Source organism: Eubalaena glacialis, chromosome 15 (genome assembly GCF_028564815.1).
Source record: "Eubalaena glacialis isolate mEubGla1 chromosome 15, mEubGla1.1.hap2.+ XY, whole genome shotgun sequence".
NCBI lineage: Eukaryota > Metazoa > Chordata > Mammalia > Artiodactyla > Balaenidae > Eubalaena > Eubalaena glacialis.
This window is the reverse complement of record NC_083730.1, coordinates 43509317-43527811: the sequence shown is the minus strand read 5'-3', so window position 1 is coordinate 43527811 and position 18495 is coordinate 43509317. Positions and strand designations below refer to the sequence as shown.

At 39.7% G+C, this 18495-nt stretch overlaps 1 protein-coding gene across 8 annotated transcripts in view; it reads left to right on the top strand.

Annotated features, from left to right (window-relative positions):
* Window positions 1–18495, top strand: part of DTNA (dystrobrevin alpha) — a 386149-nt gene that overhangs the window by 348580 nt on the left and 19074 nt on the right. For 4 of the 8 annotated variants that reach the window (XM_061170129.1, XM_061170130.1, XM_061170132.1 and 1 more), the window contains 3 exons: window positions 1206–1303; window positions 5773–5886; window positions 12431–12527. In XM_061170129.1, the coding sequence (XP_061026112.1) occupies window positions 1206–1303; window positions 5773–5886; window positions 12431–12527 (309 nt within the window). Of the gene's footprint in view, window positions 1–1205; window positions 1304–5772; window positions 5887–12430; window positions 12528–14327; window positions 14401–18495 lie in introns of those variants that run through there. The other 4 variants (XM_061170131.1, XM_061170134.1, XM_061170136.1 and 1 more) reach the window with 3 other exon arrangements.

Genomic DNA, 18495 nt, shown 5'->3' with positions numbered 1-18495 from the left:
AAAGATTAGTTGTAATTTTTTTTAATTTGTTTTAAAAACAATAAAAACTGACGTTGAGGAATTTCTATGATGTATGGTAGAGCAAAGAAAGCAAGGCACAGGGAAGTCTACATAATCTGACTCTGCTTTTATAAAACAATATCAAATAAGCCCTTGACTAAATACACATAAATACATATATATAAATATGGTATATGAGGTATATATACATATATATTCTTATATAATCATATTCTTATATATATGTGATTATGTAAGAATGGAGAGGGACTTCCCTGGTGGCGCAGTGGTTAAGAATCCGCCTGCCAATGCAGGGGACACGGGTTCAAGCCCTGATCTGGGAAGATCCCACATGCTGCCGAGCAACTAAGCCCATGCACCACAACTACTGAGCCTGTGCTCTAAAGCCCGCAAGCCACAACTACTGAGCCCACATGCCACAACTACTGAAGCCCGCGTGCCTAGAGCCCATGCTCCGCAACAATAGAAGCCACCACAATGAGAAGCCCACGCACTGCAACAAAGAGTAGCCCACTTGCCTCAACTAGAGAAAGCCCGAGCGCAGCAACGATGACCCAATGCAGCCAAAAATAAATAAATAAATAAATAACTTTATTAAAAAAAACAAAAGAACGGATAAATTTATGACTGCGTATACACCAGTTGTTAAAGCTGGTTGCAATCCATCAGTGTAAAATTACATATATGAATAAAGAAATGCTAAAAGTATGTTGACCAAAAGAAGAAAATAAAGTCATTTTAACTATGGCTTTAAAACTATACAATTTTTAATTGTATATTACAGTGGTTGAACAGTAACTCTAGAGAAAGAGATACGTCAGCAGTGATATATTTTTTTAACCCCACCTTTACTGAAAGAATAGTTGCGATGGGAACAGCATGGCAAGAATGAATTAGTTCCCCAAAGACTTCAGGTCAGAAAGCTAAAAACCAATTTTTCCCATGTTTTGTATATTTGCCTGCCAAAGGATTCTATTCTGCTTTCCACTGCATAGATGTGCTCCAGATCCCCAAAAAAGCTGGTCCTTAGGAGAGGAATGGCCATTTAATTTTACATGTTTGCTTTTTTTGTTTTGATAGAAATAGTTTTTTCTTTCTTGTGCATATCTCACGACTCCTGTCTTTTCAAACACAGGTCGGTTCCCCTTCCCAGTACTAAATAGTATAAACCACATATTTTCCAGCAGCCAGCACAGCAGAGGAGTGCCCCTGACATCTCCTTCACCATTGATGCAAATAAGCAACAAAGGCAGCTGATCGCAGAACTAGAAAACAAGAACAGGTAAGCCTTTTGGGACACACTGGTTTTTTCGATCAAAGTACGCATTCATTAATAACCTGTAGTCATGCTTTTAAATATCCAGGTTTTTCACCCTGTAGGCATATAAATATAAGGGAAGACATCTAGAGTCAATGATGCTGGCTTCTGAAAAGCTAATCTTTAAATTTTAGATCATCAGAAACTTCACGAGGGAAAAAATAATTATATATATATATATATATAATTTCTGAGATGTCGATGCAATTAACGTAGTCTCCCTAGACAGTCTCATTTCCTTTTTTCTGACACACTTATTTTTGTTAAGGAGCTGTCTAAGGCAGAAGGGCGCTCCTGGGTGCTAGGAGGAAAGTATCTCAGCCCCCCAGAGACAAGCAGAAGGCTCGCCAGGGAGGGGTCCTGTGAGGATTCCCAGCTAAAGAGGCATCTGGAGTGACAACCCAGTTGTTCAAGCCAAACATTTCCACGCCCAACCCATCAGTAGGTTGTCTCTTTATTCAACACAGATTGATTCACAGTCTGGCCCCGTGGCAGTTCCCAAAACCCGTGCACTTCATGTCCTCCATTACCACTCAATCCAGCCTGTCATTTCGTATCATGTTCTTTCTCGTTCAGAACCCGCTGGTGATTTTCCACCCACTTTGAATAAAACCCACCACTCTTACCACAGTCTGCAGGTCCTACCTGACCTGATTCCACCCTCTCTTGCCAGCCACAGCCTGCCAGGGTCATTACACTCCTGCTTCTTTCTTTCTTTACAGCCTTTAAAGTATCGGTTGTTCTCGCAGCTTAGAAAGCTCTTCCTCGGGGTCTCTGCAGAGATGACTCCTTCGCATCACTCAGATCTCAGCTCAAATGCCACCTCCTAAAAGATCACCTCTCTAATTTCTCCCACTACCTCCTATTCCAGGAACCACTCTCTGTTACATCTATGTGTGTGTGTGTGTGTGTGTGTGTGTGTGTGTGTGTGTGTGTGTATGACATTTCTCTCTGAAAAAAAGTCGCATTTAAGTGTTTGTTTCCTTTTTATTGTCTGTCTTCCCTGACTGATATGGAAGTTCTTTGAGAACAGTGGCCGTGACAAATGGCCCCTGAGTTCCAGAACCACGCCTGGTACATTGTAACATTGTAGAAACTCAGTCAGTATATACTGAGTGAGAAAGTAATAAATATCTGAGTCAGATCTCAAACTCAATGCTGAGTAAGCCTCATATAAGAACAACTTGTACATTCTGTATTTCTTAGAACAACACCAAGCTGTCTTAATACTTAATCTCATCTTTAAACACTGATGTCCCTTCTGAGATCAGACTGGTAAAGGAGGGGGTTGTGATCATTGTTGCATGCCTGTAGAGTTTGACCTGAAAATTTTGGGATAAATGGTCATGCTATTCTTTAAAATTCTATAGAAAAAAAAAATTAAAAGGAAGATACAAACTCACTTGGCACATTTTCATATTCTTAGAAAGAAAAAATGACTAAAGGGAAAATTTACAAGCCCACAAATATCTTGGTTGCAATTTTAATCTACTCTCCCACCTCTCCAAAGCACTTTATTTTCCCTTCCGATTCTCTGCTTCCACTCAGCATGGGGATAGCACACTTGAGGGGAAATCGGGACTTCCTTTAAGGAAATACCCCAGGGATATCTACCTCCATGTGGGATTCCAGAATCAGCAAGAAACCCCATGAATGTGCTGGCTGTACCATGCTACCACTCTTACTGCTTGTTTCTAGGGCATTTTGGGATTGCAATCTCTGAATACATGTTTTTAGGACGAGAGGGAATAAAGGAATGGAAATGAGAAGAGACGGCAGAAAGAGAGCTTCATCCTTTCCCTGAGTTCTTTCCCCACCCCGTGCCTGAAGAGCATCTAGACCATCCTGAACTCATCTCTCTAAGCCAATGGCCTCATGCCTTCCAAAGACCCCAGAACCACATCCCAGAAGCTTATCCAGGTCACAGTTCCTGCACCACAGAAATTCACCCAGGGATCCCGTGGTCTCCAAAGTGACAATTAACCCAGTAATCAGATCTCTGGGCTTCAAGGAAGGATAGAATTCCTCACTTTACCCCATGACTACCCTAGGTAGTCATTTAGACATTTCAGAAATGATCTTTAGAAGATAATGCTTTCTTAGAGCATCCTTAGAGGAGCCAGTTAGTATTAGGAGTAGCTGGACTCTTCAGATTACACTGTGGAAGTCACAGCCTGCCTAGGCTAGACCTGTCCAAGCAAGTACCAAAGACTGAGGGAGTCGAACATATATGGGCTTTGGGGCAAACCCACCTGAGTTCAAATGACTGCTACCACCTACTTATTGAAATTGGGCAAGACTTTTAACTGGTATGTGCTTGATTTCCTCATTCATAAAACAGATAATAGCAGTACCAATAGAACTATTGGTACTCTACTAGTCTATATACAATAGAACTGTTATGAGGATTAAATAAGACTAAAGAAGACAGCAGAGTCCCTGGGTGTAGTCTAAGCACTTCATGCTCCTTACCTATCTTACCTTTATTCTCATCTGATCAGAGCTGCTTCTCTCTTTTTCTTCCTTGGGCTAAATGGCTGTGTCATGGTTCTGTCCTGAGAACCAACAAGGAAAACTAGTGGGAGTCACAGAATGTCAGGATGTTAGCCCTCAAGATCTTGGAAATCTCAGTTCACTGATTTTCAGGCTGAGCTCTCTGGGAGTTCAGGGGCCCTGTAGGGGTGTGTGAAGAGGAAGAAGAGCTAGTAGCACAGGGCACCCCCCTTTCTTTAACCAGAGAAGTTCCTTCTTAACTGTGTGACATGTTGGGTTTCCATGGAAGATTTCTTTTAAAGAAAATTTTCCACTATAGAACACCAAGGGGGACAAAAAATAAAGTTGAAAACCACTGAATTATGGTCCAAGCTCCTCACCATACCTATGAGAGGTGTAGTGACTCACTGGAAATTAGCTTCTTGATTCTGGCATGTTTGTGAAGCAGGAGGTTGTAAATCAGCCTCTCAGATGGAAAGCCACCCATCCCCCTTGCTCACCAAGTTCACCTTCCATTCTTGGTGCTTCGTTCTGTCTTATGGGCTCTTCTGCATTTTCTTGGACGGGAGACTGACCCCTCCCCCAAGAACCTGTGACTTCTAACCTTGCTTAATAGCTTCCAACTCACTTAGGGATAATTTGTCTTACATCGGTCACCCATCCCTTATGGCTGGCCTAATGTTCACCTCAATGCAGGGCAGACCAGGCCCCAACATCAATAATAGACTGACATGTCTCACCCCTGACAGAGGTCACACCAATAGCACTCTTATGTCACAGAGTCAATTACAGTGAATCCTTTTAAAAGCACTTTCCTTCATAAGGCTACCCTTATTCAGATACATTGCTAAGGCTGAAAATATTAAGGAAAAGAGAAAGAATTTTGCCTACCTGGGGGCTTCTCAGATAAATTCAGTGAGAAGAATTTCATTCCTGGTGAGAGAATGGGGTTATTTAGTTTTGCAAAATGAGCACCATTTATCCTTATTTTTTCCAAGCATCTCTTACTTGGTAGCTGCAGGTACTTTGTGGTGTCAGACTGAGATCATAAATAAGAGGAAGATTCATTTTTGTCTCTTAAGCAGTGCGCTTTGCAAAGTTGAACACATTACCACAGCATTATATTACTGACTAGAGAGAGTATTAGGTCCTGGGGAGAACACTCAGCTTGAAGGCTCCAATGACATATTGCAGAGTCTTCCTAGTTTGGATGTACTGGAGATGAAGGCAGTATCCCCTCACCCAGAGCACGCAGCTGTTGCAGGAAGGGGCAACAATGTTCCAGGGCCGGAGAGTGGGCTCTTGTCTAACACTCAGAAATGAATTGTCCAAGGAGACACATATTGACAAAGCAAAGAGTTTATTGGGAACGAACGGGCGCCTGGGGGGAGAACAGCAGGGTAAGGGAACCCAGGAGAACTGCTCTGCCACGTGGCTCGCAGTCTCAGGTTTTATGGTAATGGCGTTAGTTTCCGGTTGTCTCTGGCCAATCATCTTGCTTGGCCCATATTTGGTCTGACTCAGGGTCCTTCCTGGTGGCCGTGCATCTCTCATCCAAGATGGATTCCAGCATGAAGGATTCTGGGAGGTTGGTCGTCTCTTCCCTGTCTTGGCCCCTCCCGAATTCTCCTGGTTAGTTTTTGGTGGCAGCACCATGTTCCTTATCGGAACCTCCTGTTGTGAGACAACTCAGGCAAGCAGTTATCAGTTATCATCTTACCTGGCCAAGGCGGGCGGTTTCGGTCAATGGTTCCCTAACCCAACTAGCTACAGCCAACACCTCGTAAACACAGTCGGTTAATGAGGGTTGGTTCTGCTCCAACACATAGGATGACCCCTTCTTTCTTTGCTCTGGTGGCCCTGATCTACTCAGATGTTAGATCCTGGACATCCTGGAAGTTAACTGACCTGGGTTTCTTACCTTCCTCCTCTCTCCCAAGAGAAATCTTACAGGAGATCCAGAGGCTGCGGCTAGAGCATGAACAAGCTTCTCAGCCCACTCCAGAGAAGGCGCAGCAAAACCCCACTCTGCTGGCAGAGCTCCGCCTCCTCAGGTAAGAAAAGGAGCCCAAGGCGTCTCAGGAAATACAGGTGTCTGAGATCATCAATACAGTCTAACAGTGTCCACCAGAAAACGGTCCTCAGCCACCATAGCTGCTAACGTCTGTTTGCTTTTTTTTTAATAGCACGCATCTAATTGCTGGAATTTGGAGGTTTGGGAAAGAGGCTGTTTATTTATTTATTTTTTTTCTTTGACACAGAGAAAAGGAAACAGTGTTCTTTAGATCCGAAACAAAATGTTTCACTGGAAAACAGAATTTTTTATAGTGCACTCTTTTTTTTATTAAAGTATAGTTGATGTACAATATTATATAAGTTACAGGTGTACAATATAGTGATGCCCAATTTTTAAAAGTTATACCTCATTTATAGTTTTTATAAAATATTGGCTGTATTCTGTGTTGTACACTATATCCTTATAGCTTATTTTATACATAATAGTTTGTACCTGTTAATGTCCTGCCCCTATGTTGCCACTCCCCCCTTCCCTTTCCCCATTGGTAACCACTTGTTTGTTCTCTATATCTGTCTTACTGGAAAAAATTTGAACTCAACTCTTTTTAGTTCTTTGTACCATCAACAATAGGTTTATGATAAAAGTGATCAACAAAACAAACATGTAAACAACTAAAGAATCATCACAGTTTTTTAAATTTAAAAATTTACTTGTGACCCATAAATTGTCTCTAAATCTTGGTCCCTAATAGCTTTGCATACAGATTTTCATACCTTCTTGTTCTACAAATGAATTTAAAGGCCTGGTGTTACCTAGTCTGTCATCATGAAATATTTGAGTTGGGAAGGACCTAAGAAGGTCATTTGGTTCAAGCCCTGAATTTCAGGGCACTTCTCAGGGTCAGAGCGGTAGAGAGTAGTAGGACGTGGATGAGAATTGTGACCACGTGCAAAAGGAGAGTCACACCATGGGCTCCAATCAGACTTCACCACCATACCTTGAATATGGCACTTACCCAAACCTGTCTGTGTAATAAACAACACAAACATAAACTCAAAGACATTCCCTCATGGAAATGTCATATGGATATTTCACTACAAGGCACTTGTAGTTAGCAAGTATAACATTCTTTCCATCTTTCAGTTTGGATGCCAAGTATATTTCAGGTAAATCTAACTCTGAGGCATAATTTTTATAATAAGTACAGATGCCTCTTCTCAGAAACCCTTGCCAGAGTTAGAGTGCCACTTACTTCCTCCATACAAAGAGACTAAATTAAGCAGATTCTGTATGGCTATATTTGGATTTTACCAAGTCCCTATTGATTGTAGTCATGGATGTTTCTGGGAGTTCCACTCTAACCCTGCTCTTTGGCCATATTAACATCTGAGCACTCAGCACATCTGGCCAGGGAGCAGGCCCTGCCTCTCAGCTGGGATCCAGTCTCCCCAGGTTTGTGCACCTGGCTAGAGGGGCAGACCCACCAAAGGCCTGGAAAGGAGACCTATAGAACTTGCAGCTTGTGGAGGCTGCTTGATGTGAAGAGATGACATCATACTTTGGAAGAACAAAATAATTTAATGGAAGAAACAGAAATTCTTCCTTTTCAACGTAGGGGATTTCTGGTCCTACTTTCACAGAGTTGTATTCGAAATTCTTGCACATTCTACTACCATCACCCAGAAGGGATGAAAATGAAAAGAAGGAAAAAGTGATGTTTTACATCCTCCTCCTCAAAGGCATATGAAAGTAAAATCACTGCTTGAAAGCATCTTTTGCCAAATAGGATCATGTAGGCCCTCCAGACTCACAAGTTAAGAAAGTTAAGTCTAGTGTACACAGGAATATAACTGAATAAACCAACTTAAAAATAGAATAGTCATTCATCTACACCTCAGGGCACCCTGTCTCTGCCTGGAATGTTCTTTATACCTCTTCACTGGCCGTCCCATTCTCTAGTGGAAGGGTGGTGACTAGGAATTTTCATAAGCATTTTCACTGGTTCCCCCCAGTTAGCATTTGCTTTCCAAAGTATTTGGTTCCGTTAGGATGATACCATATGGGAAGGCATCTTTATGTGCCTGGTTCACTGATGATGACTTTTCCAACTGATATTTCTTCCCTCCTTGATGTTGCTATCTTGGAACAGACCAATAATTCTAACCATCCTCTGGCCCTGACTCGTGGGCATTCCCATGACCCCAGCCCAGCTCAAAGCTACACTAAGGAGTCTGGCTCTGTGAGGAACTTCTAGACTTCCGGCCCACACTGTCAGCTGGTGGCCCACACATAAGGCTTGAGGCTTGAGACACCTAAATCCTAGCTGATTCACTTGCCTGCCTCCATATTCTCCACATTTCTTCTGCCTGGAAGAAGAAGTACCCTCCCTTGAAGTATATTTCTTTAGATGCTTATGAACCATTTATACTGTGCTAAGCACTTTAACAATTTGGGGATTTCAAAGATACCCTGACATCCCAGATTAAGAAAACCTGCTCTGGGTGTTTTCTCTTTTAGTCATTTCTGACTTTCAAAGAGTTCCAAAACAATGACCTCTTGCCAATTACTTTGGCCTTGAGTTCCCATTGAGGGGTGACCATGTGAAGCCGCCAAAGGAACTCCTTATTGTAGCTTTGACAGAGGTCTTCTCCACCTGTTACATCCTTTCTGGGCCTCTTATTGAGAAGCCAACAGGAGAAATTTCTTTAGTAGGGGAATGGGGGCAGCAAGATCAGAGCTTTGCTTTTCATGAACACATAGTTTATTTTTATCTTAAGGGCACCATGACCTTTCTAAATGATCATATTTCCCTTTTTACTTTAGCCACAAGAAAGTGGAAAGCCAGGTTTGCAACCCAGATCTGACAACTGAATAGGATTATAGGATAGGCATTTCTGTGTGCTAATCTGACATTTTCTATGCACTAAGCTCTACATACACTGTTCCATACAGTAGCTGTAAAAAAAATCCTGGGAGCTGGACATTACTATTATAGTCTTTTTATAGATAAAGAAACTGAGATTCACAGCAGTTAAATAACTTGCCCAAGATCCTGCACAATGAGCATCACAGGTATATTCTGTGTCTTTTCCTTGGGTCTTAATTGTCTCCTGCCTGTACTATTATAATAAACACTTACCTGATTCCCAGCCTCTGGTCCATCTACACTGCTATCAGATTTATCATCCTCCATTTTATTGTTCATTTAGTTCATTCATCTTGAGGATATTGCTATCAATCCTACAACAGGAAGCCATTAGAGGATGAGTTACGTATCAAGTTAACACAGTGGATGAGATTGTCAAGTCAGATTCACATGATCTTACCCTAGTATTGAGCTTTACTCATAATTTCAAGAATACAGGCAATCAAGAGGCACAGATGAAGCAGAGAAAGGGCTGGAACATTCCATGTGGTTCCCCAGGTCTTTCCTTCCCATATTGGATGGAGTATCTGAGGGAAATTTTGCAAGGTGATCTAGTGAGCCTTCCCACTGCAGAACCGTTAAAAGACAGCTAAAGAACTATGTTTGCAAAGACAATACCATGTTCTATAATGAAGAAAACATCAATGAAAACTGCAGAAGCAACTTGACACTACAAATCTTAAGAAAAACAAGTATCAATTTTCATATCTATCCCTTGCCTAAAAAATAAGCATCATATTATACACATGGCATTCTTTTCAAAGTATATAAAATTATTCTTCGAGAAAACTTATTAATATAAAGAGACTTTTTTTTTGTTTTACCAATTAAAAATGGAATCATAATCTCTGACGTAAGTCTGTGGTTTCCAGACTTGAATTTCATTAGACCACCTTAATTTTTTTTATTATTTTGGGGAAACAACATGAAGTTGCGTACTTTTTGTTTTACCATATAATGACATTTTTAAACTACCATCATCTGTTATTGCAAGTTTCATGAATGACAGTATATTTTTCAACTTTTTATTCTGAAAAAAATTTTAAGCCTACAAAAGTGTTATAAGAATATCACAATGAATTTCCTTCTACGCTTCACCTAGAGATTGCAAACATTTTGCCACACCCTTCTGCATCTCCCTATATATGTTTATATATGTAAATTACATACACATTTTTGATGAGCCATTTGAGAGTAAATTGCAGACATTATAACACTTTACCCCTAAATACTTATGTATATATTTTCTAAGAAAAAAGAAGACATTCTCTTGTAGAACCATGGTATCATCATCAAAGTCAGGAAAGTTAATATTGTTATTTATTATTATCTAATATACAGTTCATATTAAAATTTTGCCTATTGTCCCAACACTGTCCTAAAGAAAGTAGGTTTTTTTTGTTTTGTTTTGTTTTTTAAAGATTTATTGATTGATTGATTGCTATGTTGGGTCTTCGTTTCTGTGCTAAGGCTTTCTCTAGTTGTGGCAAGTGGGGGCCACTCTTCATCGCGGTGCGTGGGCCTCTCACTATCCTGGCCTCTCTTGTTGCGGAGCACAGGCTCCAGACGCACAGGCTCAGTAGTTGTGGCTCACGGGCCTAGTTGCTCCGCGGCATGTGGGATCTTCCCAGACCAGGGCTCGAACCCGTGTCCCCTGCGTTAGCAGGCAGATTCTCAACCACTGCGCCACCAGGGAAGCCCCAAGAAAGTAGGTTTTAACACATACACAAAGTTAGAAATAATCTGACAGGATAACAGAATAAAAGGCATTCGTTCAGACATGAATATTTTTAGCTCTATGAAAGTAAAATCACTACTTAGTCCTTGTTTTCTCATTTTTCCTTGGAACAGTGGAGGCTACACCACAGATGTGCTACCCACATTTGGTAACCACTGGTATAAACACTTATAGAGAAGACATTATTAAATGAATTTTTTTTAAAAATTTAATTCAATCAAATGCATGAAAGAGTAAATGTCATGTTTTGAAAGAGTACTACTGTAAGATAAATGTACAAGTAAGGTTTTTTTCAATGTTGGTTAATTATAGATTACTATAAGCTAACTTTTTCTGATAGTTTTTGGATGCTTCTCTTAATATTTCTTACCTATAATATTAGAAGTTTGCTTCAACCTTCTTCTCAAAGTGCTCTTATGATCAAAAGGCCAAAATTTATAGAACAGTATCTAGAAGAGAACTGGAAATAAATCAGAAACATTATCTACTCTTCTGCCAAGCCCTTCTGAGGATGTAGCTGGAACACCATGTGCAGACAAGGTCAAAGAAAAAACAGCTAATGGGTTTGTCATTGAAGAATATTTTCGAATTGGGCAAGACTTTCAAAATTAGAACGCTACAGACCAGGAAGACCAAAGACTAAAATAAGATACCATTAAAGTCTATAAAATTATGATGTTCCTTGTCCTCGGGATTCAGAAAAGAGGCAATTGTAAAGAAAATCAAAGGAAGGATTGCTCTGGAATAAGCTTTAAATGGCAATAAAAGCCAAAAATATAAATATTTTCAAAAACAGTGATGTGTTTATAAGTTTTAAATTCATAATTCATTATAGAGAAGGCCTATATGAAAGCAAATTAAAAATGTCTCATTTATATCCATAACCTGTCCTCCCACAAAGTATCTTTTGATTGGATGAGTCATTGACCTAACTCAGCGTGACATTTTTATATTGTCAGTTTTTCATTTCAGAGTCCCTGCTATAGCTCCACCTAATATTGTGTCTGTGCCATTGAGATTAGGCATAGTTATTCATACATTAACACATACATGGTTAAAGCACCCACACACTTTTTAAAATATAATTTCCAATATTTCAAAATCAGACAGAAGCCTTTGGGGCAAGGAAAAAATGTATATATTACTTTTTCACTAATGGTCATGAAATAATAGATTTGAAATAGATTTGGAAAATATACTTATACTTCAGAAATGTGAATCATTAATATTCGTGTCCTTCATTGTTTTCATTCTTGCTGACAGCTGATAGAAGTTCTGCAAAACAAACCAAAATTAAGCAAACACAAACCTTGTAGATTGTTAGAACAATTGTATAGGAACTCCTTTTTTTCTGACCTCACTCTATGCAGCCAAACCCAAGCCAGAAGATTTATATCGACTATAAAAACTATACCATGAATATTTCTCCTCTGAAAGGCACCACATTGCATACTAAGAATTGAAGAGATGAAAAATGTACTTTTCTAAATCTGATTTCCAGATACTAAGGTAATCAGTGTTTTCTGTGAGACTTACAAAAGGGTCCTTGGGTTCGGAGGATCTGAGGGATTGGCCTTTTTCAGTGGCAATTTGATTTTTGTTTGTTATCTCAAGGGGGCCCAATGGCACAGCACAGGGCCCATGACATAATAAGCATTCAGAAAAGATTTCATTAAATAGTTAATTCAGGGTAGATGGGGGTAAATATCCAATAAGAGTTTAATTTTGTTTTAGTATGACTTTTAACAAATAAACATACACCCAAGCTATAATTGTTCATTCATTTGACATTTCCCTGCCTGGTAACCTATGTCAAAGACCCAGAGATGCCCTTTTTCTAGCGGTCCACAAGACTGGCAAATGTGATTAGCTCAGTGAATTGAATGCTGTTTCTGATGACAACTGCTTCTTTCTTAGACAGCGCAAGGACGAGCTGGAACAGAGAATGTCTGCTCTCCAGGAGAGCCGGAGAGAGCTAATGGTCCAGTTAGAAGGTCTCATGAAGCTACTAAAGGTAAGATGTTTCAAATAAATGTTTCCTAGACCTACGACTATGGCATTTGTAAAAAAAAATTTTTAATTAAAAAAATAAAAGAAATTTGCACATAATGTGCAATGGTTTTTTCAATTACTATATGTGAGTTCCTCCAAAATGTGGTTTCAAACTCAGTTTTAGTATCTTTTCTTAGGCACATCAAATGATAGCAGTCAATTATAGGGCTCATTCTTATCCATTTCCTGGAACCAGACTACTGAGGACCTTCATGGCACAACTTATTTCCAGTTGGCTCATTTACAGTTCCTTTTGTCCTTGGAAGTAATAAAACTGGATTTATTTAGAAATATTTTACATTTCATAGCCTTCAGAAATTCTGACTAATCTGAACAGAAGCTAATATCTAATTCAGAAAATGAAGATACAGCCATTAAATAATTTTGGTGATTATAATATTACTAAGAGGAGTAACTTTGTTAATTTCAGTAAATGTTGTCAAATCTGTGTGGCTTTAGCAGCAAGTCACATAACTTCTCTGGTTTTCAAATGTAAATTGTAAATGGGAATATCTCCTTAACTTTTCTGCAGGTAGAGCATTTAATAAGATGATCTATAGAAGTCCTCTGCAGAGTGTTATAATAGTAATTCTCATTGGGAAGTGGCATTCTTTCTTTCATAAATCTTATTACCTTCTTCAGTATGCACTAAATTGCATTTCAACCCAAAAGTAGACTAATTATGGCCTCATGTCCATGATTGCCCCAGCAGAGGTTTCAGTGCTCTGTTGTCATCCTGCCTGATGTAAATAAGCATGAACCAGTATGGCCTGGAACTGTGACATGCCAAAGGCAGGAACTAAAACTTCTGATAAAAGGACATAGGCAAAGTCTCTGGGACAACTCACTTGTGAGACAAGATGTCCTGCCTTTCAGTCCCTGGGTCTCCCACATCCCTGACACCCCATCATTTATTGTTTCTGTATTGTTTTCTTTCTTTCTTTCTTTCCCTTCCTTTCCTTTTCTTACTTTTCTTTCTCTCTCCCTTCCTTCCTTTCTTTCTTTATTTTTTAATTAAAAAAATTAAATAGTTAACAAATATTTGTTGGAACCTACTGTGTCCCAGGCACTGATGTAAGTGTAACACTTTTTTCTTTTGTTTTCTTTATTCTTTTATATTCCTTAGTCGACTTTTCCTGCCATCAGTGTCAGGAATGCTTTATCTTTACTAAACAAAATTTACTTTTCATTGTATTAGACATATAAAGTGCAGAATTCAGTTTTTGTTGTACTATCTATGTTAAGACAGGACTAGATCATTAATAACCTCTTGCTGTTTCTGCCCTATTATCTCATTTGATGATCTAGAAAAGCTCTTTCTGGTTTTTGTTTTTCCAAATCTACCAAATGAAGTGGGCCCATCCCATCTTTCCCTTCACTGAATGACAGGAAACTGAAAACAGCCTCCTGGTTCTACTTCTCTAGCTTCTGTCACTGTAGCAATGAGATAGGAGTCTATTTACCACCAGCTATCTTGGCATCAACGTAGCCTAATTAAGCATAGTCTATGGTATCAGGATGTACCAATAGCAGGATAGAGAGAGAAATCATGTTGAAGGATGGTTGGATGCATGGAGGAAAGAGATGGGTCTGTAGTCTCAAATATCTAAATAGACTTGGAACTAAAGTCACCAGGAGAAGAGGCTTGACCTGCCATCAAAGCCGCACTGAGGTTTCCCCCACCTTCATTCCTTCACACTGTGTACCTGCTCTTATTGGAACCCTGGGTAATCTAACTATTATTGATTCGATCTTTCTGTAGGAAGAAGAATTGAAGCAGGGAGTAAGTTATGTCCCCTACTGCAGGTCTTAACTAACAGTGGAGGGGCCTGCCGTCCTGCCGTTTTTCTCATTGCTTTCGCCTCTAATGTATGTTCATGCTTCAGTTTGGAAAGAGAAAAAAAAATTATACTAATTTGCTTCCTTTTCAATGTAGTGCTTGATTGGAGACATATAAAATTTAGCATTTTTTTATAACTATTACTACCGTCAACATCAAAAGAAGAGCTGTTATGTCCTTTAGAACAGGGAACACGTTTTAATTTGTTGGAAACTTTTTAGATCTCCAGGGGTCTAAGTTTCAAACCAGTCTCATGCTCTTCTGGGTTGTTGATCAGACCCTTCTCTTCATAGAAAGACACTCACCACAATCACTAACATTACACTAGGTAGAATCCACAGCACTCAGAAGCTAACCTCGACATCCTCTCATGCTGTGAATATTCAGTTCAGTTTCCATTTTACTGAAAAGATGTGGAACTTCTTTTTGTAAAAACCAGCCAATTACATCTCCTTTCATTGCATAATGTTTCAGCCCTGCTCCCCACTGCTCACCATTATGTGCTCAGTCTAATAAGAGAAAGACTGTACTCCGTAACTGTTCACTTCCCAAACCAGAATCCCTACCATTGGTTGACAGTCATCTCCAAAGAATAGGTAACTTTCAGCCTTTCTTGTACCACCAAGCACCTTTCTGCTGTGGGAGTTCACAAGGTGTTACATACATCTTCCCTGGAAATAGGAGCCTTGTGACTCTCTAACTGTAGCCTGAACTGAAGCCCCCTGTCTGGCCATGTAGCCAGATGCAGAAGCCAGTAGAGGGAGCAGCGTACTCAAAATACAATAATAATAAAACAAAAGCAAAATAAAAGCAGCTTTCATTTCAAGTGCATGTACCAAGCTGTGTATAACAATATAGCCCACTTACTGGTCTTATCAAAAAGTTTTATGTTATTTCCATGGATCCATTAGAACCACAGCCTATCTGATTTCAACGTACCTTTTCATTCTTCTGTATTCTCTTTCCTATTATTCACTGTGCGTGTTTGTGTATAACAAAGAATGTTTGCAAAATGCTGGACACATTTTTACCCTTCATTCCCAAGGTCTGTAAAAAAGGAAAGTGTAAAACAAATCTGTAATGTCAGACAATAAAGATAATGTATTACATTATTTGTATTTTGTGAAAAAAATTACTTCACTAAACTGAAGTCAAATTTTAATGAGAGACAGTCCCCCTGGGTAAAAGACACACATTTGCTGCCTGTATTATTGCCCACAAACGCATACATGGGGTATTGCTATTGTACGTACAACACACTTAGATCATGGTAAAGAAAAATGCCATCTCATGGTGCTTCTCTGCAAACAGCCTCTTTTCTTTCCTGTCTCTTACTCAGCGTGTGCATAGAAAAAGGAAATAAGGCTCACATATAACCTTCCTTCTCCTAGTGGAGAGAGTAGGCAACCATCCTGCAGCCAGTCAACCCTGCTTTAGCCATTTCCCTCGGGGACCCTCTCTCTACCATTTCCAAGGCAGGACATTCTTGAAAGGCTCAGTGGACCAGGAAGTTCATAAACAGATGAATGCATAGAGCCAAACCATGGCAGCGCCCATAAGAGCATTACTGCCTTCTTACCCTCCAGCTCCTCCCCACTGGGCCCTCAACAGCTGCGGCATCTTTGAAAGTCAGCCAGCAGTGGGTACCGCTGCCTAGGTACTTAAGGACCATTATTGGCAACACCCAGATGTCAGCAATGCATTGTCTGGGTGGGGAGAGTGTTTGTGGGTCTTACTCATTTCTTTGCTTACATAGTCAAGCCTCTTTTCAAAAAGGACCCAAGGCAGCTTACAACTAGAGACATAAACAGTGACTTCATAAAATGGAAATAGAAAAATCGAAAACTAAAGAAGATGCAAATACGCTAATCATAAGGGACAAGGGTGTCACTCTGAGCTTTCTAGCAGTGAGGCAAAAAAAAGGAAAACATAATTGGTGGTTTTATCAGGACAGAAATGCCAGTTCTCAAGGGACCAAAATTTCTGTTGGCATAAAATATAAAATGAAGTTTTCACTCAGAGCTTTATGGAAGGAGTAGTGAATAATAAAACAGACACACGCAGTAGATTTCGTGTGGCTGATTCTTATACTGACCTTCAGTGAAAATTAAAGACAGAACCCCGTATGTCCCAATCCTGCAGAGGCAGTTCTACAAGGAAATAAACAAATGCCATCCAAATTTATAGACTTCTCCTGGTATAACATGATCTAAGGAGAGAATTTAGAAGTTTTAGTCTGGCATCTGCTTCTAAATTCTGTTTTTATTTGTGAGCCTTTCCCCTTTGGCGACATTCTCTTTGTAAAATCAGATTTAAGACACCACACACAACAAATTGTGCTTGATTTAATAACCTCTACTTGCTTTATCATAAGTCTGTGTGGCTCTATGTATTTTATTATACTGGTATATATAGTTCCTACTTATGCTGTTTCTTGTTAGAGGTAATGCATGAATTTATTCCCCTTGAGGAGAGAACATGAATTTTTTTTTAAATGGTGCCTGTAATATAATATGATGATTATGGTATCATAAGCAATAAATTTTTTTTACAAACTTGAATCGAAATTATCCTACCCTCTTTCTTCTTTGTGTATTTGTAAGATGTATTGAAGGAACCATAAAAAGAACACTCATAAAAAGTTTAATAACAAAGGCGGCTGGGATATAATAGCAGTGACAGCATGTTCCAGAGTTTCTGGTATCCTTCCAGTGCCAAATACTATGACCTGGTCTAAAACCAAGTATCCTTTCTGACTTTGAGTTCAGAAAGTAGGGTCTCAATAATAATTTTCTAAGAAACATTACTGGAGCTAGACCTGAGTTATGGTGGTCCCAGCTGCTCACTTACAACTATAAGATCTTGAATAAGTCAATTAACTTCCTAGCAATTTATTTCAAACATACCGATAATACATGGCTCACAGGGTTGTTGTATAGATTTTAAAAGATAACAAATGTGGAACCACTTTGTGAAATACTATATGCAAGTCAGATATAAGCATAAATGTATGTATATATGTATACATATACACAGGAGAATGTATAAACTTTTCTAATTTGACCCACATTTTACACGCATGCGCACATACACACACTCGCTTCTCTTCCTTACATTAACTTGTTAGTTAATTGTCTCAATCAAGGGAAGAAAGTCACACATCATTTCAAATTCCATCTCCTGCTCCCATTCTCTTCTCTATTTACTACTGGATGGCCCAATTAACTCGGGAAATCATAGTCATTCAGGTTCCTACTTCTTCCAAATATATTATGGAACATGAACAGGCCAGAAATGACAGATTTTAACAGTTTAGGTTCACCTTCCATTATTTCCTCTGCTCATCCTCTCTTATGGGTATTCTATGGAGTAGTGAAGCGATCAAAAATGAGGGGAGGTGGGGATCATTCACATCATAAATAATCAACTGCAATATTAGGACTAACATCTGTGTTCAAAAACATACCTTCCCAGCCTCTCTCTCTCTTTCTCTTTCTGTCTCTCTCTCATACTTCTTTTAAATTAGGAGTTGTTTAATTAATTCTAGAAAAGTAAAAATTGCTTCTGTGCTTAAAAGCCTTAGAAAATGATGCTTTAGTTCACGATAAAGACCAAGCCCCTTTTATGACGCTGGAGGCCCCCAAACCTGGCTCCACCCCTACTCAGCCTCATCCCGCTCCACTCCCCACAGAGAACCTGCTGCATCAACCCCACTGGCCTTCCCAGCGTGTCTTCAGTACCCCTCACACTCCCCATGCCTTGCCCTTGATACTCCAAGCCCTGGAATGTTCTTCTCTCCCCCCCCCAGTATTTGCTCTTTTCTGCCTGGAAATCTCTGCTATAAGACCCAAGGCAAATGGTGCCTCCTGTCTGACCAATCAGAATTAGTCACCTCATCTGTATCCCCACAAGAAGCCCTATGATGATAGTCAGTCAGTGTGTACTGGAAGAAAGGATGAAAAGAGGGTTGAATGTAGCTAAACAGCCTGCTACGTAAAACCAGGCCTGACTACACTGCATTCTCCCCCAAACCTGAGAGGCTGACTTTTGGGGAGCGGGGTACCTGGGTGGGGAGGGTCCGTAGTACCAC